The sequence below is a fragment of the Oncorhynchus mykiss genome, chromosome 29, assembly GCF_057628025.1.
Source record: "Oncorhynchus mykiss isolate SJ-2025 chromosome 29, ASM5762802v1, whole genome shotgun sequence".
In the NCBI taxonomy this organism is placed as follows: domain Eukaryota; kingdom Metazoa; phylum Chordata; class Actinopteri; order Salmoniformes; family Salmonidae; genus Oncorhynchus; species Oncorhynchus mykiss.
In genome coordinates, this window is record NC_143050.1 from 12,323,027 (window position 1) to 12,346,644 (window position 23,618).

The window sequence follows — 23,618 nt, forward strand, 5'->3', positions numbered from 1 at the left end:
TCTCATAGACATGGATGGAGGACGCAGTGATGAGTTTGTCTGGAATTGATGCAATGCAGAATGCAAGACTTTGTATGATTCGTTGATGTCCAGGAACAGACATATGGTTTGTCTGGTTAGGGTGGTTACCTTACCGGAGTGAAACCACTTTTCTGCACCAGATTTGGGGGTTGTAATTGAGAACCAGCACTCTTTGATTCAAGTAGTTCTCCAAGTCTCCCAGCTGCTTCTATTCCTCCTTCAAAGATGACAATGCCAAACACACTACATAGTCATTAGATTGATCAAGCACTCTTTTATCAAAGTCACTCTTATATGACACAACTTGAAACTCTTTCATTATGTCAAGGTAAGAGCTGACAATATTCATCTCTCTCTCTCTGTCATCTAGGTATGTGATCATAAGGTCATTCTGGAATGGAGAGCGTTCCGTGCTGTTAAGCATTTTTTTCAGCTCTTCCCCTCTCCCTCCTCCTCATATGGCTGTCACACCTGAAGATGTTGTAATCAGCAATGTCAATATCCTTATCTGGGATCGAGCCATTTGGCTTGTCTTTAACTGTGGTTACACCTTGCATTAACATGTGGTTGATGTGGGTGATCCGATCACTATCTGATTGACATTGGTTTTATCTACACATGGTAATCAGGTGTGTCTCTTATCTGCCCACTTCATCCCTTCCTGTGTGAAAATGAATCCAACCCTGTCTTGGACCTATGATTTAAGACTGGGAGTAACAGGCTACTGTCCTCATAACCTCAACCTGAGTGTCCACAGTCATACAAATACATGTTCAGAGAATCTCTCCTGTCCCTAAAAAAGTAAGCACATGAAAGAGCTGAGTATCTGGATGTGTGTACACAATCAAATTATTGCACAGTATAAATACAAATATAAATACAAATTACAGACAGTAGCCTACAAGTAGCAAAGTAGAAGTCAATTGATTGAACATGTAATTCTATGTTTAGCGGAGACCTGTGTATACAGAAAACAAAATGAAACCTTCAAAGAAAAGAACATCTTCCCTACAGTCAAACATGGAGGAGGTTCAGCGATGTTTTGGAGTTGCTTTCCTGCCTCTGGCACTGGGTGACTTGAACGTGTGCATGGCGTCATGAAATCAGGAGAATACCAGGGCATGTTTGAGCGTAATGTCGGACCCAGTGTCAGAAAGCTGGGTCTCCATTGAAGGTCATGGGTCTTCCAGCAGGACAATGACCCCAAATACACTTCAAAAAGTACCCAAGGAATGGTTCAAGACAAAACGCTGGACTGTTCTGAAGTGGCCAGCATTGAGTCCAGATCTAAATCCCGTTGAAAACTTGTGGAGAGATCTGAAAACAGCAGTTGGGAGAAGGCACCCTTAAAATCTGGGAAAACTGGAGCAGTTTGCACATGAGGAGTGGGCCAAACTGCCAGTTCAGAGGTACAGGAAGCTCATCGATGAATATAGGATGCACTTGATTGCAGTTAATTTGGTTGTGCTACCAATTATTATGTCTGGGTTGTCAATAATTTAGTCACTTCTGTTGATTTTCTGATTTAAATTGATATATTAAATTCTGAATCAAAAACAAAGGTTCTGTAATATTAACAGTGAAATAAAGAATTTGGTGAATTTCATCTTATTTTTAGGGAAAATTGTGAGTGATTTGAAAAAAGTGCAAGAGTGCCAATATTTGTATTTTTGCCATCTATTTTTAACTGTGCTGTTTCACAAAGGTTCTGAACCTATATACATTTTACAGAGTATATTTTATATTAGTTATCATGTTCTTTTTAGTCATACCGTTCAGCTTCACTCAACCCCTCCCATCTATCTCTTAACATCATCCAGTTTTGATTTCTATTTGCCATATATATTTTTCAACTGTGTGAACCTTTCTATTCTCAAGATCAATTGTTTTGCTAAAAGTATTATCATATTAGCGATTGATTGACTATGACTTTTCAAATCAACCAGCAGTGCTATTTGCAGAGTTAACTTCAGGTAAATGTTGCAATTCTTCAGCAATTCCTGAACCTGCGACCAAAAATAAGCTATACTGTATATGGACTGTACCAAAACAAATTATCTAATGATTCTGGTTCTCCGCAGCAAAATCTGCAGAGCTGGGATGGTTATATCCCCCATATATATATATAACATTATATTGGTTGCAAGATATTTGTATAATCATTTAAATATGAATAGTTAGCTGGCAACGGCCCTCTTCAACCTCAGGATGGTGAGAAAAATCGGCTTTGCCCCTAAGACCCTCATTAACTTCTACAGATGCACCGTTAAAAGTATCCTGTCGGGCTGTATCACTGCCTGATACGGCCATTGTACCGTCTGCAATTGCCGTACCACCCTCAGGGCTCTCCTGAGAGCTCAGCCCAGCGCATCACCGGGAGCACACTTCCTGCCCTCCAGAATATCTATCTACCTGGTGTCACAGGAAGGCCAAGAAGATCATCAAGGACCTCAGCCACACGAACCATGGCCTGTTCACCCCGCTATTATCTAGAAGTCGGAGACAGTAGGGGCATCAAAGCTGGGGCCGAGACTGAAAAACAGCTTCTATCTCCAGGCCAACAGACTGTTAAATAGTCACCACTACAAGGTCTCCGCCCAGTACCCTGCCCTGAACTTAATCGCTGTTACAAGCTGGCTACCACCCGCTACTCTACCTTGCACCTTAGAGACTGCTGGTCACTACACACTTCATATGTATATACTGTATTCTAGTCAAGGCTCATCCTATATAACTACGGCTGTACACACATTTCCTATTCATATACTGTCCACACTGTCTATACACACACCATTATATACATATACACTGTGGACAAAACATTAGGCGCACCGGTTTGTGTCAGAACTGCAACACTGCTGGGTTTGACATTATAGGGTATTGTGTGTTTGCCACTGACACAAAATCTCAATTCAATACATTATAAATTCAGGCTGCAACATAACGTGCAAAAAGTCAAGGGGTGTGAATACTTCCATAAGTGACCAATAAAATGTGATTTGAACAGTCCAGTATTTCTTCTTGAACCATTCCTGGGTGCTTTTGGATGTGTGCTATAAGTCATTGTCCTGCTGGACCATTTATTGTCCTGCTGGACCATTCATTGTCCTGCTGGACCATTCATTGTCCTGCTGGACCATTTATTGTCCTGCTGGACCATTCATTGTCCTGCTGGACCATTCATTGTCCTGCTGGACCATTCATTGTCCTGCTGGACCATTCATTGTCCTGCTGGACCATTCATTGTCCTGCTGGATAACCCACAACCTTCAAAGGAGAGCAACTTCAAAGAAAAAAAACACCTTCCCTACAATCAAACACAGGGGAGCTTTGTTAATGCTGTGGAATTGCTTTGCTACTTGGGACCTTGAACATGTGCAAGACATCATAGAGCTGGGCAGATTACCAAGGTGTTTTGGAGTGCAATGATCAACCCAGTATCCAAAAACGATATTCAGCCTGCATTCTTTGGCTTGCTAACTCTTGCACAATTGGCCCAGCGTTGTCCGGGCGTTGTATGGGTCCGGGTTATGGGAAGGTTTGGCCGGGGTAGGCTGCCATTGTAAAATAAGAATTTGTTCTTAACTGACTTGCCTGGTTAAATAAATATAAATAAAACTGTGCCTGCACTGCCCGTCGTTGTGATTCTTGGTCCTGTTCGCAGTGTGTTTCTTGTTGATCCACGTTTTCTTTTTTTTTGCTGATTTTATAATTCTGCCTTAACTGCAATTGATTCTTTAAAATTCAATTTAAAAAAATAGACAAGGAATGATTTATTTCAAAACGATAGAATGGTTTGAATGATAAACTATAGGATCAAATCCAATAAAAACGGTGATATACAGTATTCTGTAGGCCATAAAGAACTGTGTAGTCTGCCTTTATGTCCTCTTTTAGATGCCTGGTGTGTTAATCAGCATGGTAGATACTGTAGATACTGTAAGTGGTTTAAAAACACCCCAAAAAGCTAGAGGAGCCTCCTTGTGGTGTATGTTTTAGTGCATATTCCGAAGTTTAAGATAATAGGCTGCGCGCACACACACACACACACACACACACGTTTATAATACCTTGTCTCCTAATAAGGTCTGCTTATATATGAAACTTTATTACATCAATTAAACTTTATTACATTTTGCAATACTGTATAATATAAACCATAAAAATAAACTTGGTTTTATGATTACAATTTCTATGTACTGGTGGCAGCTAAATAAATATCCTAGTGTAAATCAGTGGCAGTCGGTGACATTTAAGAGGAGGGGGGACGTTTTCTTTTTTTTGTGTGAGCATGGCCTTATTTCTATTACAGCATATTGGATGACTGTCATTCATATTCCATTCCTCAAGCTCAATGTAACAGCGATAGGTTTAGGCTACTACATGATACTCAAATTTTCCCTGTACACATTATGAGGTTGCTACAACCTAGCCTATGAATGAAAGTTTACAATTTAGGTGCATATGTCAAGAGAAACATTTTGAGTAATCAAGGTGACAGATACAATCAAACTGCCTTGTACACTCTTGCCTGTATCTAGCATGTAACAGTGGCAGTCAGTGATGTTTAATATAAGGGAGTACATTTTAAAAAAATCATCAATGCCTTATTTCTATTACAGCATATTGAATTTTATTTAAAAAGAAACTATCTACAGAGTTCACTGCAATTAGATGTGCTGGTGCCACACAGGCAGTTTACATTATTGAATGACGACCTCTATGTAGTTGAATGTGTTGCTTTTAGTAAATGTTCATTTTTTATTGTGCTGAATTATATTGTTTTATGCACGTGTATGTTGTTCTTATTTTTTTTTTTAATTTGGAGGATCAGCTTAATATTGCGGAAAGAATGTTGCTTCCATCAATGTAATTGTCTGCATCATTTCCAATCCCCCATATTTTTTTGGTAAATATATATATATATATCCATATACATACACGCATGCATACGCATACACATATATACGTACACATACCTATATAGACATACTTTAAAAAATATATACCTTTATTATTCCTCGCAAACCCTACCACCCTTCCCCCAATTGGAGTAAACTAATAAACACTTAGGCTTCTACCTTCAGTATATATATCTTATACACATTTTACAGACACAATCTATTTTACAATAGTTATATTTTGTTTGTTTTTAGTCCTTCCTCTATTTCTGATGTCCATCCAGTTTGATTTCTATTTGTAACTGTGCTATTTCACAAAAGTTCTGAACCTATATACATTTTACAGACCCCGTATGTTTTACATTGGTTATCTTGTTATTAGTCCCACCCTTCAGCTCCCTTCAACCCCTCCCATCTATCTCTCAACATCATCCATTTTGTATTTCTATTTGCCATATATTTTTCAACTGTGCTGTGATGCTTCACAAAAGTACTGAACCTTTCTATTCTCATAGCTTCTACAGATTGTAAATTAAAAATATTTTATTTTGCTAAAATAATTATATTATTGAATGATTGACTATGGTTTTTCAAATCCCCCAGTATTGCTATATGCAGCGTTAGTTCTAGGCAAATGTTGTAATTCCTCAGCCTTTCCTGGACCTGTGACCAAAAACGAGCTACATGTGGACAATACCAAAATAAATGATCTAATGACTCTGCCTCCTCACAGCAGAATCTGCAGAGCTGGGAAGATTGTATATGTTGTTTTAAAATTCAATTTTTATTGTAATGTGTACAGGGCTCTCTTGTAAAATGGATTTTTAATCTCAATGTGACACCCTGTTTAAATAAAGGTAAAAAAAATAATAAAAAAAAACAAGCTTACCTTGACTTGGAAGAGTTCCAGTGTTGGATAGCCATAGCCAGCTAGCTAACATAGCATCCCTCTCTGTTTGAGCCGGGTGTTTGACTAGTCTAACCTAGCTAACTGCATTCGCTATTTAATTGAAAGTGAAAAATAAATAGGAAACATAGCTACAGTTGAAGTCGGAGGTTTACATACACCTTAGCCAAATACATTTTTTTTCACAATTCCTGACATTTAATCCTAGTAACAATTCCCCCTTTTAGGTCAGTTAGGATCACCACTTTATTTTAATAATGTGAATTGTCAGAATAAGAGTATAAATAATTATTTATTTAAGCTTTTATTACTTTCATCACATTCCCAGTGTGTCAGAAGATTACATACACTCAATTCGTATTTTGCAGCATTGCCTTTAAATTGTTTAACTTGGATAAAAATGTTTTGGGTAGCCTTCCCACAATAAGTTGGGTGAATTTTGGCCCATTCCTCCTGACAGAGCTGGTGTAACTGAGTCAGGTTTGCAGGCCTCCTTGCTCGCACACAATTTTTCCGTTCTGCCCACAAATTTTCTATAGGATTGAAGTCAGGGCTTTGTGATGGCCACTCCAATACCTTGACTTTGTTGTCCTTAAGCCATTTTGCCACAACTTTGGAAGTATGCTTGGGGTCATTGTCCATTTGGAAGACCCATTTGCGACCAAGCTTTAACTTCCTGACTGATGTCTTGAGATGTTGCTTCAATATATCCATATAATGTTCCTGCCTCATGATGCTATCTATTTTGTGAATTGCACCATTTCCTCCTGCAGCAAAGCACCCCCACAACATGATGCTGCCACCCCCGTGCTTCATGGTTGGAATGGTGTTCTTCGGCTTGCAAGCCTCCCCCTTTTTCCTCCAAACATAACGATGGTCATTATGGACAAACAATTCTATTTTTGTTTCATCAGACCAGAGGACATTTCTCCAAAAAGTACGATCTTTGTTCCCATGTGCAGTTGCAAACCATAGTCTGACTTTTTTATGGGGGTTTTGGAGCAGTGGCATCTTCCTTGCTGAGCGGCCTTTCAGGTTATGTTGATATAGGACTTGTTTTACTGTGGATATTTACTTTTGTACCTGTTTCCTCCAGCATCTTCACAAGGTCCTTTGCTGTTGTTCTGGGATTGATTAGTACTTTTTGCACCAAAGTACGTTCATCTCTAGGAGTACAGAATGTGTCTCCTTCCTGAGCCGTATGATGGCTGCGTGGTCCCATGATGTTTATACTTGCGTACTATTGTTTGTACAGATGAATGTGGTACCTTGAGCCATTTGGAATTTGCTCCAAGGATGAACCAAGGATGAACCAGACTTGTGGAGGTCTACACTTTTTACACTTACACTTTTTCTGAGGTCTTGGCTGATTTCTTTTGATTTTCCCATGATGTCAAGCAAAGAGAAACTGAGTTTGAAAGTAGGCCTTGAAATACATCCATAGATAAATCTCCAATTGACTCAAATGATGTCAATTAGCCTATCAGAAGCTTCTAAAGTCATGACATAATTTTTGGAATTTTCCAAGCTGTTTAAAGGCACAGTCAACTTAGTGTTTGTTAATGAACTTCTGACCCACTGGAATTGTGATACAGTGAATTAAGTGAAATAATCTGTCGTAAACAATTCTTGGAAAAATGACTTGTGTCATGCACAAAGTAGATGTCCTAACCGACTTGCCAAAACTATAGTTTGTTAACAAGAAATTTGTGGAGTGGTTGAAAAACAAGTTTTTATGACTCCAACCTAAGTGTTTGTAAACTTCCGACTTCAACTGTAGCTTTCTCTCCTCTCGATTCTCCTTCATTTTTAAAGAAATTAATTTGTTCAAAACTGTTCAACTATTGTCTTTCTCTTTCTCTGAGTAAACTACACACCACATGTTATGCACTGCAGTGCTAGCTAGCTGTGGCTTGTGCTTTCAGCAGTAGATTCATTCTCTGATCCTTTGATTGGCTGGGAAACATGTCAGTTCATGTTCTAAGAGCTCAGATAGGTTGGAGGACGTCCTCCAGAAGTTAATAATTAATTATTACTGTGTAAGTCTATAGAAGGGGGTGAGAACCACAAACCTCCTAGGTTTTGTATTGAAGTCAATGTACCCAGAAGAGGAAAGAAACTAGCCGTCCTCCGGCTACACCATGGTGCCACCCTACAGAGTCCTCCGAGGAGCCTCCAAATATCATCAGTATTCCTGCTTAGCCTTGTCAATTCTGCCTGGTTTAATCCCTGGAGGGAATACAGGGAGACAGCAAGGTTTACTATTCCAAAGTATAACGAAATAAATTGCATTCTATCAGCGCCTCCTCATTTCTGTATTTTGGGTCATGGCTATGGGTGAGAATATGAGAAGTAAACTATAGAGTCCCTGAGTGTACTAAACATTAAGAACACCTGCACTTTCCATAACATAGACTGACCAGGTGAATCCTGGTGAAAACTATGACCCCTTATTGATGTCACTTTTTAAATCCACTTCAGTCAGTGTAGATGAAAAGGGAGGTTACAGACAGATTTTTAAGCTTTTAGACAATTGAATGGGCACCGGGGGTATGGTAGTAGGTGCGAGGCGCACCGGTTTGAATGTGTAAAGAACTGCAACGCTGCTGGGGTTTTCCACGCTCAACAGTTTCATGTGTGTCTCAAGAATGGTCTAACACCCAAAGGACATCCAGCCAACTTGACACAACTGTGGGATACATTGGAATCAACAGGGACCAGCATCCCTGTGAAACGCTTACAACAACTTGTAGAGTTCATGCCCCAACGAATTGAGGTTGTGTTTGGTATACTCAGTGTACATTTGGTCAGTTAATAGTACATAACATAACATACTTAACTTAAAATACACTTAACTTAATACCCAATAATACTTAATATACACAACTTGTTGCTGCTTATGACTCATTCAGGGAAGTGCACGGGAGATAGGTGGCTGCTGTCACATTTCTCATCCATTTACTCCTGAACTTGAATGAACTTTCGCTCTGCCAGCGGTAACTGTTGCTGTCCTTCTGACCACATTTACAACGTGCCAGACTAGGCAGGGTTAGAGATGTGCAACATCTACATTGTCTGCAGGTAAGTGTGTATATAGTTAAAATAACTACTCGTGTATGTTCTGTGTTTTGTTAACTTAAATGTTTTTCTTGCTGACATCTGTAATGGTGTGTTGTCTTTTCAAACTTCAATAAATGTTATTGTTAACCCCGAGGGGTAAGAATCTAGTTAAGAGTTCTCAGGTTTTTATTGAATTGGCTAGCTTTAGTTAGCTTCACATTCCAGCTCAAGCTTCATCCATGATATGCAGGAATCAATATATCTCCATATGCATCAGAGTCACGTCTTTTGTGGGCATTTTAAAGGTTGTTCCTAGCAAAAAGCATCACGCATTTAGTATTGTTATAGAATGCGTTATATTATCTGGATATGTTTTATTTATTTATTTCAAAATATAAAGTTAACAATAGGTATAGTTTTTGCCATTTTCTTTAACAAAGGGTATGGCATAACCCCACTCAATCTGAGCCCTGTTTTTAACCGAATGGTGCATGGTGACAGTATTGGAGTATTTGGCTATACCGTCAAAAATCTATGGATAGCATAATTGCGTTTGTCAAACAAGTTGACCTACCTTTTATTTATTTTTTATAGGAAGAAATAGGCTTCAAAAAAGCCCTCTTGATGTTAGTTAAATCGAATTAAAATGAAGACAATTGTTGAAATGAATTAATTTCAGCAGCATCTGCTGTCCACCTCTGTTGGATTGTGCTGCAGCCGTTTCAAAACGGATGTCTGTCCGCTTGCCTTTTTAGTTAACTTTCTCCTGCACTCTCTCTCTCTCTCTCCTCATTATTAAGTTAATGAATTAAAATGTGTCTGTCTCATAACATTTAATATATACGTCTCCAGTCTATGGGCTAACAGAAAAAACACAAAGGCTACTACTCTTTCTACGTTAGGCTATATCATTTATGTTAAATGAATTTGATGGAGCGTTAGTGGATCGCCTTAGCGCTGCGTCTTTCCAACAGCACCCTGGAGAGGCATGGACAAGCTACATATTTTGCGCCCCTGCCTTTGGCAAAGTGGGCCTTGGTTTTCATGGGGCGACATCAGCTCTCACCTAAACAGCACTCATGCCACTGGGTGAGAGAAGTTATCGTTGTTTTTAGGCAGAATAATGTGATATTATGTGTTGTTGGAGCTGTGTCTTTGTGAGTTTAGCTCTATGCGGCTGCCTCCTTTTATTGTGGCATGAACACAACCAGTCGTGATGTTTTAATCTGATTGTCAAACAATCACTTAAAAGGGCTTATTTACTGGCTACCCGCCTAACACCTGCATTCAAGTCCGTTGGCAATTTGCATGTCTCTGACATACCGAACATTACCACTTTACTGTTCACTGCTTCTTATTTTACAACCTTAAAAACTTTAAGACAAGCTAGTAACCACACGCATCTTTAGGAAACTTACTTTCCCAGTTAATGGGACTTCCTTCAGCAGTTTTGTAAAACTTATTTCTCACTTTTTATAGTTAATCTTTGGAACGCTAATGTCGTTTATAAGGAAGGTTCAATAAGTAAGGCTGGTCTGAGAGTGGGTAGCTCACTTTTAACTTAATTCAGTAAGCACAATAAAAACAACACATTGCTTTCTATTCTATAGGCATAACTTGAATGTTGATTCAGAGGGGTTGGTTAAATGCGGAAGACACATTTCAGTTGAATGCGTTCAGTTGTGCAACTGACTAGGTATCCCCCTTTCCGTATACAGTGCCTTCGGAAAGTATTCACACCCCTTGACTTTTTCCACATTTTGTTACATTACAGCCTTCTTCTAAAATTGATCAAATAGTCCGCCCCCCCCCCCCCCCCATCAATCTACACACAATGCCCCATAATGACAAAGCTAAAACAGGTTTTTAGAAATGTTTGCAAATCTATTACAAATAAAAAACAGAAATACCTTATTTACATATGTCAATTTGTTCATTTGCCTTTCATCCTTCAGCTTTTTGATTAAGACTTATAGGTTACATCTATTCTATATAAAATGTAATTGTCCGTTTATTATTGATCTCTTTACAGGTGGTGAGGATTCTGTGACACCCAACAGGTTCCCTGCTATCGGCAAAATGATTCTCTTCAGGATTAGAAAAGTCCGTCGTGTCATCGTTCTACTCTGCATCACTACTATCGTTGTGTTTTATACCGGACAGCTGTCCTCCAATTCGCTTGTGGACTTTGTTAAAAATGCCCTTCGGCCTCTGGACAGGATCCTCTCTCCAAAATATTGCGCCTGTCTCAAATGTATGACACAGCCAGACGATGACCTCTGGTTTCAGAAGCGCTTCAACACATCTTTTCAACCCTTTCTGACCAGAAAGTACAAGACACTCTCCAACGATACAAGAATGTGGTGGCAGGTAATAAAAACATTTTTATCAACAGTTTATTACATCTTATCTTAAAGCAATAAAAGTGATGCCTGCTGTCACACCCAACACATTCACATATTTACTCATACATTATACACGGTATATTTCCACACCTACCCAACACATATTCACATATTTACTCATACATTATACACGGTATATTTCCACACCTACCCAACACATATTCACATATTTACTCATACATTATACACGGTATAATCAAGCCCACACCTACCAAGAAAAAATAGATAGAATGCTAATTAAATAAACCATTAAAATAAAATAAAACAAATTAGAAAAATAAAACACTACCCGCCATCTCATTGATATGACCTTTGCATTGATTATTCTAAACTTTATAACAGTAAGGGATTATTATCTGTAAAGAACAACTGATCGACTGTCACAGAAACAGTATCTTCCTATGTAGATTAGCCTATTAATGTTTCCATTGGTCAAGGAGAGTCCCAAACACTCAGTGTCACTACACATTGAAATATCAAAACCTGTTTATTGTTTTCTAAAGTTAATGGAATAGTGTGACATTTTAACAATCAAGACCTTTTTAAAATTTACTAAAGTCAGCTAGCTTTAGCGCACTGACAAAAGTCTACAGGGTCAACTAGCTGATTGCACTAATGCTAGCTGATCCAGTAAACTTATCAATCGCCAGAGGTGTGAACTCAAGTCATATGACTTCGACTCAAGTCTGACTCTAGTCACAAATTTGATGACTTGAGACTAGACTTGATATAAAATTTTAAAAACTTGAGACTCGACTTGGAGCCTCAAGACACGGGACTCGATTTTGACTTGAGATTCGACTTGGAGCCTCAAGACACGGGACTCGATTTTGACTTGAGACTCGACTTGGAGCCTCAAGACACGGGACTCGATTTTGACTTGAGACTCGACTTGGAGCCTCAAGACATGGGACTCGATTTTGACTAGAGACTGATGACTTGAAATGATCTGGCCATGTTTTGGAACATTTTATCACTCATTTTGTGGCACAGATTCTCTGTGGATTATTTTCCATGCAGCCAGAAATAGTATCAAACTTGTAAAAAAAGCCCTCAAGCAACACAGGTTGGGTTAGCTAGAACAGTGAGAAGATTTTGGGGGGTGTTGCAAGTGTTTTATTTAACTAGGCAAGTCAGTCAAGAACAAATTCTTATTTACAATTACAGCCCAGGAACAGTGGGTTAACTGCCTTGTTCAGGGGCAGAACAACAGACTTTTACCTTGTCAGCTTGGGGATTTGATCTAGCAACTCTCTCAGTTACTGGCACAGTGCTTTAACCACTAGGCTACCTGCCGCCCGAGTGTGAAACTGAATGAATGAGAGGTTGTAAGGCTTTTTAAATAATTTACAACATTAACAATGTCTACACTGTATTTCTGATCAATTTGATGTTATTTTAATGGACAACAAATGTGCTTTTCTTTCAAAAACAAGGACAGTTCTCAGTGACACCAGACTCTTAAAGTGACAATGCATACAATGTAGATGATAACAACAGAAAGTAGCAGAGGTGTAAAAGAGTGGGGGGGGCAATGCAAATAGTCTGGGTAGCCATTTGATTAGACGTTCATGAGCCTTAGGGCTTGGGGGTAGAAGCTTGGCCCCAGTGAGTAGTTTAGCTCATCTGGTAGGCTCGTGTCACTGGGCAGCTCTCAACTGTGCTTCCCATTGTAGTCTGTAATGGTTTGCAAGCCTTGCCACATCTGACGAGTGTCAGAGCCGGTGTAGTATGATTTGATCTTAGTCCAGGATTGACGCTTTGCCAGTTTGATGGTTCGTTGGAGGGCATAGCGAGATTTCTTATAAGCTTCCGTGTTTGAGTCCCACTCCTTGAAAGTGGCAGCTCTAGCCTTTAACTCAGTGCGGATGTTGCCTGTAATCCATGGTTTCTGGTCGGGGTATGTACATACGGTCAATGTGGGGACGACGTCATCGATGCACTTATTGATGAAGCCAGTGACTGATGTGGTGTACCAATGCCATTGGAGGAATCCCGGAACATATTCCAGTCTGTGCTAGCGTAACAGTCCTGTAGCATAGCATCTGCTTCATCTGACCACTTTTTTATTGATTGAGTCACTGTTGCTTCCTGCTTTAATTTTTGCTTGTAAGCAGGAATCAGGAGGATAGAATTATAGTCAGATTTGCCAAATGGAGGGCGAGGGAGAGTTTTGTATGCGTCTCTGTGTGTGGAGTAAAGGTGTCCAGAGTAGTTATCCCTCTGATTGCACAATTTACATGCTGATAAATATTTGGTTAGACAAATTAAATTTTCCCTGCATGAAAGTCCCTTGCCCCTAGGAGTGCCGCCTCTGGGTTAGCGTTTTCCTGTTTGCTTATGGCGGAATACAGTGTGGTCTTAGTGCCAGCTTCAGTCTGTGGTGGTATGTAGACAGCTATGAAAAATACAGATGAAAACTCTCTACGTAGATAGTGTGGTCTACAGCTTATCATGAAATACTCTACCTCAGGCGAGCAAAATCTTGAGACTTCCTTAGATATTGTGCACCAGCTGTTATTTACAAAAATACATAGTCCGCCGCCCTTTGTCTTACCAGACGCCACTCTTCTATAACCAGGCAGCTGTATGTTGATAGTGTTGTCGTTCTGCCACGACTCAGTGAAGCAGATATTAGTTTTGAATGTCCCGTTGGTAGTTTAATCGTCAGTGTAGGTCATCGATTTTATTTTCCAAAGATTGCACTTTTGCTAGCAGAATGGAAGGCAGTGGGGGTTTATTCGATTGCCTACGAATTCTCAGGTGGCAGCCCTCCGGACCCTTTTTCTCTGCCTTCTCTTCACACAAATGATGGGGATCTGGGCCTGTTCCCGGGAAAGCAGTCATTTACATCGGGCTTGTCGGACTCGTTAAAGGAAAAAAGGATTCTGCCAGTTTGTGGTGAGTAATCGCAGTTCTGAGGTCCAAAATATATTTTCGGTCATAAGAGACGGTAGCAGCAACATTATGTACAAAATAAGTTTAAAAAATAAGTTACAAACAAGGCAAATAAACGAACAAAAACACAATCGGTTAGGGACACGTAAAACGTCAGCCTTCTTCTCCGGCTCCACCTTAGACATCTTAGTATGAAGGTAGTGATGTACCAACAAAAATAAGGGGTTAAATATGTGTCCAAAAAAACGAAAACATTTCCTGAGCTTTCTTATATCTGCTAGATATAGGACAGACACTTCAACATTTTATTTTTTGACTTTATCTTTTGCCATTAATGAATGCGTTATTCAATGTGCTTCTATAGTAAAGGCCAAATGCAATATTTTATCAAATAATTTTAACACATTGAGCATTAAGACAGTAACTGAATCGCCGAGCCGGAAAAGTAGAAAACTCAGCTGTTCTGCCCTTGAGCAACTCAGTAAATCCTCCAAAACAACTGCTCCCAGGGCTCAATGTGACATGATATCTCAAGTTGATATTGACTGTTCACATAAATTACATTCAGTTCAAAATGCAGGTGTAAATTGCATTTATTTACGTATCTTGCATTTGCATCACCATTTATGACTGCAATGACACTGGTTGAATCAACGTTGTTGAACCAATGTGGAATAGACGTTGAATTTATGTTTGTGCCCAGTGGGAGGCTATATTTGCGTAGCGAGTGTGCACGTGTGCATGCGCGGGGGTCACACATATTTTAAGGATTGCGGGTCAAATCGTTTGAAAACCACTGGGTCACCGAACAGATTTCAGATTTGATGTTCAGCTATAAGATCGGGTGCAGCGCAAATGTCAAATCGTATGGAGAGAGGATTGACATCAATAAAAATGCAGTTCCAAAACATTTTGGTGATCGAGGATATGAACCGTTTATTAGCAATGGGGCATTAAGCAACAATGACTAGCATAGGCTCTACTGGTCATTTGGTATGCAAAATGGGTTGAAATGTATCCTTTACTTATGAAACTTGTGTTTGGAATTGGTTGTTAAAATGAATTATTACATAATCAAAATGTGTTGTAGACAAAATAATGAAAAGGCCTGTCTGTTAGCCTCAATAAATAGACAAAGATTTGTAGTTGAACGAGTCATTGCCTCTGTAGATTTTTTCTACTTGACTTGAGACCTTTGACTCGACTTCGTCCTTAGAATGCACGTCTTGGACATGACTCGACCCGTTCTACAAGGGACTCAACTTGAGATTTGGACCTTGTCACTTGAGACTTACTCGTGACTTGAATAATATTGACTTGGTCCCACCTCTGGCAATCGAGAAACAACCATAAACTTCCATCAAATTGCACACAGAGACATAAAACGACTTGTTCATCTGACTCTGGGGAGGTTTGCCAAAATCTCACACTATCCCTTTAAGAATCTCCAATAGTTTACTGTAGTTACATTTTTGAATACGAGGGAGTTTTATTCAGAATGAACTCTTTTATTTGATGTTTAGGCTGCAATATAAGCATGGTCACTGACAACTGATTAACGGTTTGCTATAGTAGTCATCAATAACCTCAGTGTAAAGAGCACTGGAGCACTCTGGAGTCTTACCTTTAGTGTGTGGGTTTCCTCAGATGTTATAGTGTGTCATTTGCATTAGGATGCTTTTAGTGTCAGCCTGTCCATTGTTGTGTATTTATTGTGTATTCATTGTTGTTTTATGTATTGTCTGGTGCAATTAAATAACCAGAAATTGCAGAAAGACCGTAACATAGCCAACTTTAGCGAGGTGGTGGAGAAGTTGTTCCAGGTCATCCCTGATGCTGACCTTTACATGGACGCGGGCCCTGAGCGTTGTAGGACCTGTGCTGTGGTGGGGAACTCTGGGAACCTCAAGGGCTCCCACTACGGAGCCCTCATCGACTCCAGTGATGTCATCATAAGGTAAGACAACTGAGAGGGTGTGGTTGATCGAGGGCACACTTGCCACAAAGCCTGTTTCAGCATGGGCAGTGCAACACACCCTGTTTTAGCATGGGCAGTGCAACACAGCCTGTTTTAGCATGGGCAGTGCAACACAGCCTGTTTTAGCATGGGCAGTGCAACACAGCCTGTTTTTAGCATGGGCAGTGCAACACAGCCTGTTTTAGCATGGGCAGTGCAACACAGCCTGTTTTAGCATGGGCAGTGCAACACAGCCTGTTTTTGCATGGGCAGTGCAACACAGCCTGTTTTAGCATGAGCAGTGCAATTGAGGACTTTCACCATTTTGAAGGAGTCAACTGGGCGGGACTTCCTATAGGTTAAGGAAGGATCAAAGAATTCCAAGGAATTAAGGGCTATGTCCCATTTATCCCTCCTACCTCAAAGTGTGCACTTGTTCACTTGCACATGGTTGTTCAGTGCTTTTAGATTTGTGGGAAGTAGTGAACGAGTGCACACTCCAGGGAGAAAGTAGCAAAAATGTGGCATAGCTGCATGTGGCAGCTAATCACTAACGTTGGCTTTATACCTGTTTAGACCTCCTGGTGGTATTATATGCACCCTTTCAGTTTGTTTACCAAGTACAATAAGAAGAAATAAACTATTTGAACATATATATATAGCCCTCAATGGCCTTACCCATGGTGTCACAGAAGACAGTATGGCAAAGTTGTGCCTTCATCCAACTTAATGATTTACTGTCCTCTATGTATGCCTGTTTTGGTTTGGTTTGGTGTTTTCATTTTTTTTTAAATAAATGACTATGTGTTTTGAATTAAAGTGTTTTGGAATATGGCAATCATGATATGGATCCCGGTTATTTACTGTGTTATCCAGAATGAACAAGGCTCGTACCTCTGGCTATGAGCGGGATGTTGGCAGCCGCACCACACATCACATCATATACCCAGAGAGTGCCATAGATCTGGACAACACCACTAGTCTCTTGTTTTTCCCTTTCAAGACTCTGGACCTTCAGTGGCTGCCCGGTGCCATTACCACTGGGTCTCACATCACCTTGTGAGTAACCGTTCTCCTTTTGATTAGTCCATCAATCTGTTACACCATGCATTTTTCAAAGATTACATTGAAACTCTGGATAAAATGTAGGTCTTATTTTATTCAACAGCTCATATTTACGTCTTAGACCGAAGATAAAGGCCAACAAAGATTTGGTGAGTCTCATTGTTGATCACGATCATGTATTATGGTTCTAATACATCTACAGTCAATGATAAATGCATGATATGTTTATATGTTGGATAGTAGGTAATTGAGGATGTTTGTTAGTCAGGTATGGGCTAATCTCGGTTGACCCTAAAATCATGCGTAATTTGGTCAGATGCTCGATAACACATTTGCGAAGTCTCGTAAAATTCCACTTGTGTTTATCATCCGTGTTTTGCACACACAATGCAGTCAAAGAGTGTCAACGTGGAATTGTTCAGAGTATGTTTACATGCACACAATACTACTATTATTGTGAATACTGAGATTAAATATGCGTTATAAAGGTTTTGTATAATTTCAGCCAGTAGTTTTGAATGTAGTGCTGAACGAGGCAAAACAGCTCCCTGAAAATTGTACACAACTTCCTATGATACACTGTATGTTCATTTTTTTTTTTTACAATATGTACAATATGTTACCAATTTGTAAGTACTTAAGATCCTGTTCAATCTCTTTAATATAATAGTTCAATTAAAAAGTGTATTTGCTTTACCAGGAGAATATTGTCTCTTACGATCCAGTCTACATGGTGATGTCTGATAATCAGGCTAGATAATCACCAATGAAAATAAATGTTCTATCACAGTGACCATATTGTAGCGATCCTCGCCTAATTGGCCATTTTACAATTCCCACCAAGTGGGTCATTGGCGCAATGTTTGCCTTTCATGGAAGCAACCTGGGTTTGCTTCCCTGCCTCACTGTTTGCTACATTGGTGTTAGAAGGGGAATGGTGAGGCCATTGGGAACACATGGTCTGAATATGGTGGCTGAGTCATCGAAGCACATGGACATTCCTTCCTGTTCGGAGGGGGCAGTGTAGCAATACTATATGATCCATGCTATAATTCCCACCAAGTGGGTTAACCCTATTGGGGCGATGCCTAAGGGTTTTATGTCTAGGGTGGTTTGCTTTTCATGCCAGCGCTCGGGGCCTATTCAGTACGGACATCTTAAAACTATTTTTAAGATGCATAGTTTCAGATTTTCCAAACTAATTTTACTCACTTTACTCCATGTGCAGGAGCTTGCAGGAATGTGTAGTCTTGCATGATGTCTAATTTGATGCTAATTAGAATTTTTGAATCTGAGAGTAAATAGAGCCGAATATATTGATAAAAGTCACCTTGTCTGAGAGAGATTTACATGGTTTTCAAAACGTCACGCCAGGGTAAACCTACACGAAACACAGCCCTTATTTTAAGGAACCATTTCCTTGCTTGACCACTAGGTTTTATGGGTATTATGGCACCTCCACTTTGGGGTTCTATGGTGTTGGTGGTATGCCCATTACTAAAACGGAATGAGGATTTTTGAACGTAGTCCAGTTTTATTGTACAAACTCAACACAATTCAAGCACCTAGGATGATGTCATTGACACTCCGTTTGTTTTGGGGGGGGGGGGGGACCTTTGAGCCATGTTCGTTTTAGGAAAATGCTATAGGAGAAGAGGCCCATCAGTACCGATGTAGGATCTTCATTTGATTTAATTTATCTTTTATTTGATTTATTTTGATTTTACCTTTATTTAATCAGGCAAGTCAATTAAAAACAAATAATTATTTACAATGACGGCCTAGCAAGAGACAAAAGGCCTCCTGTAGGGGTACGCATAATGCCGTCGCGGTATACACAAATAGAAATGTGATTCACATTTTCAAATAGTCCATTTATACATTTGGGTGAGTTTTTTCCCCGCCTGTGTAGCCTCGTTTCACTGCCAAAAATAAAATTAAACCATCTAGTGTTCAGCGAAATAACAACACAATGTCAAAAACAGGTAGCCTAGTCAAATAACTAACATCCAATCACATTAACCGTTACTCTCTCGTGGGAATTCCGCTAACGGTCCGTATTTAGCCAAACATAGCTGCTGCTCATGTTGGTACCTGTACTGATGGCGCAAAACCTATGACAGGGAGACATAGTGGAGTGGTAACACGCGTGCAAGCAGTTGCTCCCCACGCCACCTGGGTACACTGCAGCATCCACTGAGAGGCTCTTGCTGCCAAAGGAATGCCTGACAGCTTGAAAGACGTTTTGGACACTACAGTGAAAACTTTGTTAAAACAAGGCCCCTGAAATCGTGTATTTTCTGCACTATGCGATGATATGGTCAGCGACCATGTAACGCTTTTGCAACATACAGAAGTGCACAGGTTATCAAGGGGCAAAGTATTGACACGTTGTTTTTAAATTGAGAGACGAGCTTAAAGTTTTCTTACTGACCATCATTTTCACTTGTCTGACCGCTTGCATGATGACAAGTTTCTCACTCAACTGGTCTATCTGGGTGATGTATTTTCTCGCCTGAATGATCTGAATCTAGGATTACACAGACTTTCCGCAACTATATTCAATGTGTGGGACAAATTTGAGGCTATGATTTAGAAGTTGGAGCTCTTCTCTGTCTGCATTAACAAGGAAAACACACAGGTCTTTCCATCATTGTATGATTTTTTTGTGTGCAAATGAACTCACGTTGACGGACAATGTCAAACATGATATAGCGAAGCACCTGAGTTATCCCTTTCATGCCCTGCCTCCAGTCCACCTCCCGATATCTGAAGAAGAGAACCTCATCGAAATTGCATCAAGCGGTTCTGTGAAAATTGAATTTAATCAGAAGCCATTGCCAGATTTCGATGAGGCTCCTGCCTTGGCAAATTGCGCTGTTAAGACACTGTTGCCCTTTGCAACCACGTGCCTATGTGAGAGTGGATTCTCGGTGTATGGAAATGTATTTAAGACGGAGACTCTCTCCAATACGACCCAGCATTGCAGAGTAATATGCATCCTTTCAAACACACCCTTCTCATTAACCTGTGGTGAGTTATTCACAATTTCCAATGAACAAATGTTATATGTAAGGTGGTTAAATAAAAAGCTAAATGATTGATTATTACTCTATTATTATTTGTGCCCTGGTCCTATAAGAGCTCTTTGTCACTTCCCACGTTGTGACAAAAACTCACACTCATTCTTATGTTTAATAAATGTGTCGTATAGTGTGTGTGTGGCAGGCTTACAATGATGGCAAAAACAAAATTTGAGAGTGCACTGACCCTGGTGCTAGAGGGGGTGGAGCTGGAGGTTGAGTGTTTGAAGGGGTACGGGACTATAAAAACATTGTGAACCACTGTATTAGAGGCTAAAAAACATGTGAAACGTATCAACCCCTCCAAAAAAGTCAATCAATTATTATCCAAATGATAATTCACATTTCCTGTTGCGATGTACCGGCAGGATAGAACAGGGGCATCTGGTAAGACAAGGGGCGGCGGTCTATGTATTTTTGGAAACAACAGCCGGTGCACGACATCTAAGGAAGTCTGCAAGGTTTTTTTTCGCCTGAGGTAGAGTTTCTCATGATAAGCTGCAGGCCACACTACCTACAGCATGAGTTTTCATCTATATTCTTTGTAGCTGTTTACATAACATCACAGTCAGAGGCTGACACTAAGATAGCATTGAATGAGCTGTATTCCACCATAATCAAACAAGAAAACTTTGGTGCTCCGAGTAGCCAGGGATTTTAATGCAGGGAAACTTAAATCAGTTTTACCAAATTTCTATCAGCATGTTAAATGTGCATTCAGTGGGAAAATACCTCTGGACAACATATACTCCACACACAGAGATGCATCCCTCACCCTCCATTTGACAAATCTGACCATAATTCCATCCTCCTCATTCCTGACTACAAGCAAAATTTAAAGCAGGAAGCACCAGTGACTATACCAATAAAAAAGTGGTCAGATGAAGCAGATGCTAAGCTACAGGACTGTTTTGCTAGCACAGAATGGAATATGTTCCAGGATTCCTCCAATGGCATTGAGGAGTACACCACATCAGTCATTGGCTTCATTAATAAGTGCATAGATGACGTTGTCCCCACATTGGCCATACGTACATACCCCAACCAGAAGCCATGGATTACAGGCAGCATCCGCACTGAGCTAAAGGCTAGAGCTGCCGCTTTCAAGGAGTGGGACTCTAACCCGGAAGCTTATTAGAAATCCCGCTATGCCCTCCGATGAATCATCAAACAGGCAAAGCATCAATACAGGACTAAGATTGAATTGTACTACACCGGCTCTGACATTCGTTGGATGTGGCAGGGCTTGCAAACCATTACAGAATACAAAGGGAAGCACAGCCAAGAGCTGCCCAGTGATAAGAGCCTACCGGATGAGCTAAACTACTTCTATGCTCGCTTCGAGGCAAATAACACTGAAACATGCATGAGAGCACCAGCTGTTCCGGAAGACAGTGTGATCATGCTCTCCGCTGCTGATGTGAGTAAGACCTTTAGACAGGTCAACATTCACAAGGCGGCAGGGCCAGACGGATTACCAGGACTTGTACTGCGGGCATGCGCTGACCAACTAGCAAGTGTCTTCACTAACATTTTCAACCTCTCCCTGTCTGAGTCTGTCATATCAACATGTTTTGAGCAGACCACCATAGTGCCTGTGCCCAAGAACACTAAGGTAATCTGCCTAAATGACTATCAACCCGTAGCACTCAAGTCTGTAGCCATGAAGTGCTTTGAAAGGCTGGTCATGGCTCTCATCAACACCATCATCCCAGAAACCCAAGACCCACTCCAATTTGCATACCGCCCAAACAGATCCACAGATGATGCATTCTCTATTGCACTCCCCACTACCCTTTCCCACCTGGACAAATGGAACACCTATGTGAGAATGCTATTAATTTACTCCAGCTCAGCGTTCAACACAATAGTGCTCTCAAAGCGCATCAATAAGCTAAGGATCCTGGAACTAAACACCTCCCTCTGCAACTGGATCCTGGTCTTCCTGACGGTGCGCCCCCAGGTGGTAAGGGTAGGTAACAACACTTCCGCCACGCTGATCCTCAACACAGGTGCCCCTCAGGGGTGCGTGCTCATCCCCTCCTGTACTCTCTGTTCACTCATGACTGCATGGCCAGGCACGACTCCAACACCATCATTAAATTTGCCAATGACACAACAGTGGTAGGCCTGATCACCGACAACAACGAGACAGCTTATAGGGAGGAGGTCAGAGACTTGACCATGTGGTGCCAGGACAACATCCTCTCTCTCAACGTTATCAAGACAAAGGAGATGATTGTGGACTACAGGAAAAAGAGGACCGAGCACGCCCCCATTCTCATCGACGTGGCTGCAGTGGAGCAGCTTGAGATCTTCAAGTTCCTTGTTGTCCACATCACCAACAAACTAACATGGTCCAAGCACACAACGACAGTCGTGAAGTGGACACGAAAACAAAACCTATTCCCCCCCAGGAGACTGAACAGATTTGGCATGGGTCCTCAGATCCTCAAAAGGTTCTACACCTGCACCATCGAGAGTATGGTATGGCAACTGCTCGGCCTCCGACCACAAGGCACTACAGAGGGTAGTGCGATTGGCCCAGTACATCACTGGGGCCAAGCTTCCTGCCATCCAGGATCTCTATACCAGGCGGTGTCAGAGGAAGGCCTTAAAAATGGTCAAAGACTCCAGCCACCCCAGTCATAGACTATTCTCTCTGCTACCACACGGCAAGCGGTACCGAAGTGCCTAGTCTAGGTCCAAGACGCTTCTTAACAGCTTCTATCCCCCAAGACATAAGACTCCTGAACATCTAGTCAAATGGCTACCCATACTATTTGCATTGCATTTTCTAATTAAATCATGCTGTTTATGTATAATATATTCCATGCAGGTGTTGGTTCTGAATCCTGTGTTCATGAAATATGTTCATGAAGTCTGGCTTGACTATTACGGCAAGTACCCCTCCACCGGATTCATGGCTTTGATATTAGCCCTACACATTTGTGACGAGGTAAGACGTTATTCATATCAACACACATCAAGTTCAAGTGGTGTCATATGCGCAGGATACACATGGTGTACACAGTCCAATGAAATGCGTACTAGCAGGTTCCCTCTCTATAATGCAACAACAATAAGAAATAAGTAAAAATTAAGCTCAATGGAACAGAATAAACATTTTCATAAGTATAAATACAAGAAGACACTCAATAATTTACAGTACAATATTTACACGAGTGTCAGGGAAAGAGTATTTGGAGAGCAAAGTGTTTAAATTGTGCAGTGTTTAGCAATACCAAAACATGCTCTGCTAGGAATGGTACTTTCTCAGGTCACTACAAGATAGACTGTATGCTACACCACGCAATGCAT

General features: G+C 40.6%; 1 protein-coding gene and 1 long non-coding RNA gene across 5 annotated transcripts in view; both read left to right on the top strand.

Annotated features, from left to right (window-relative positions):
* The window catches only part of LOC110510226 (uncharacterized), a 212,749-nt gene that overhangs the window by 13,255 nt on the left and 175,876 nt on the right, over nt 1-23,618 (top strand). The gene's annotated exons all lie outside the window — the stretch shown is intronic.
* LOC110510227 (CMP-N-acetylneuraminate-beta-galactosamide-alpha-2,3-sialyltransferase 1) overlaps nt 8,736-23,618 on the top strand; it is a 31,264-nt gene continuing 16,381 nt past the window's right edge. The window contains exons 1-6 of one of the 2 annotated variants that reach the window (XM_021591615.3): nt 8,736-8,910; nt 10,922-11,259; nt 15,956-16,149; nt 17,026-17,208; nt 17,318-17,363; nt 23,137-23,256. In XM_021591615.3, coding sequence (XP_021447290.1) covers nt 10,969-11,259; nt 15,956-16,149; nt 17,026-17,208; nt 17,318-17,363; nt 23,137-23,256 — 834 coding nt within the window. In that variant the 5' untranslated portion in view covers nt 8,736-8,910; nt 10,922-10,968. The remainder of the gene's footprint in view (nt 8,911-10,921; nt 11,260-15,955; nt 16,150-17,025; nt 17,209-17,317; nt 17,364-23,136; nt 23,257-23,618) is intronic. The other variant, XM_036967330.2, reaches the window with a different exon arrangement.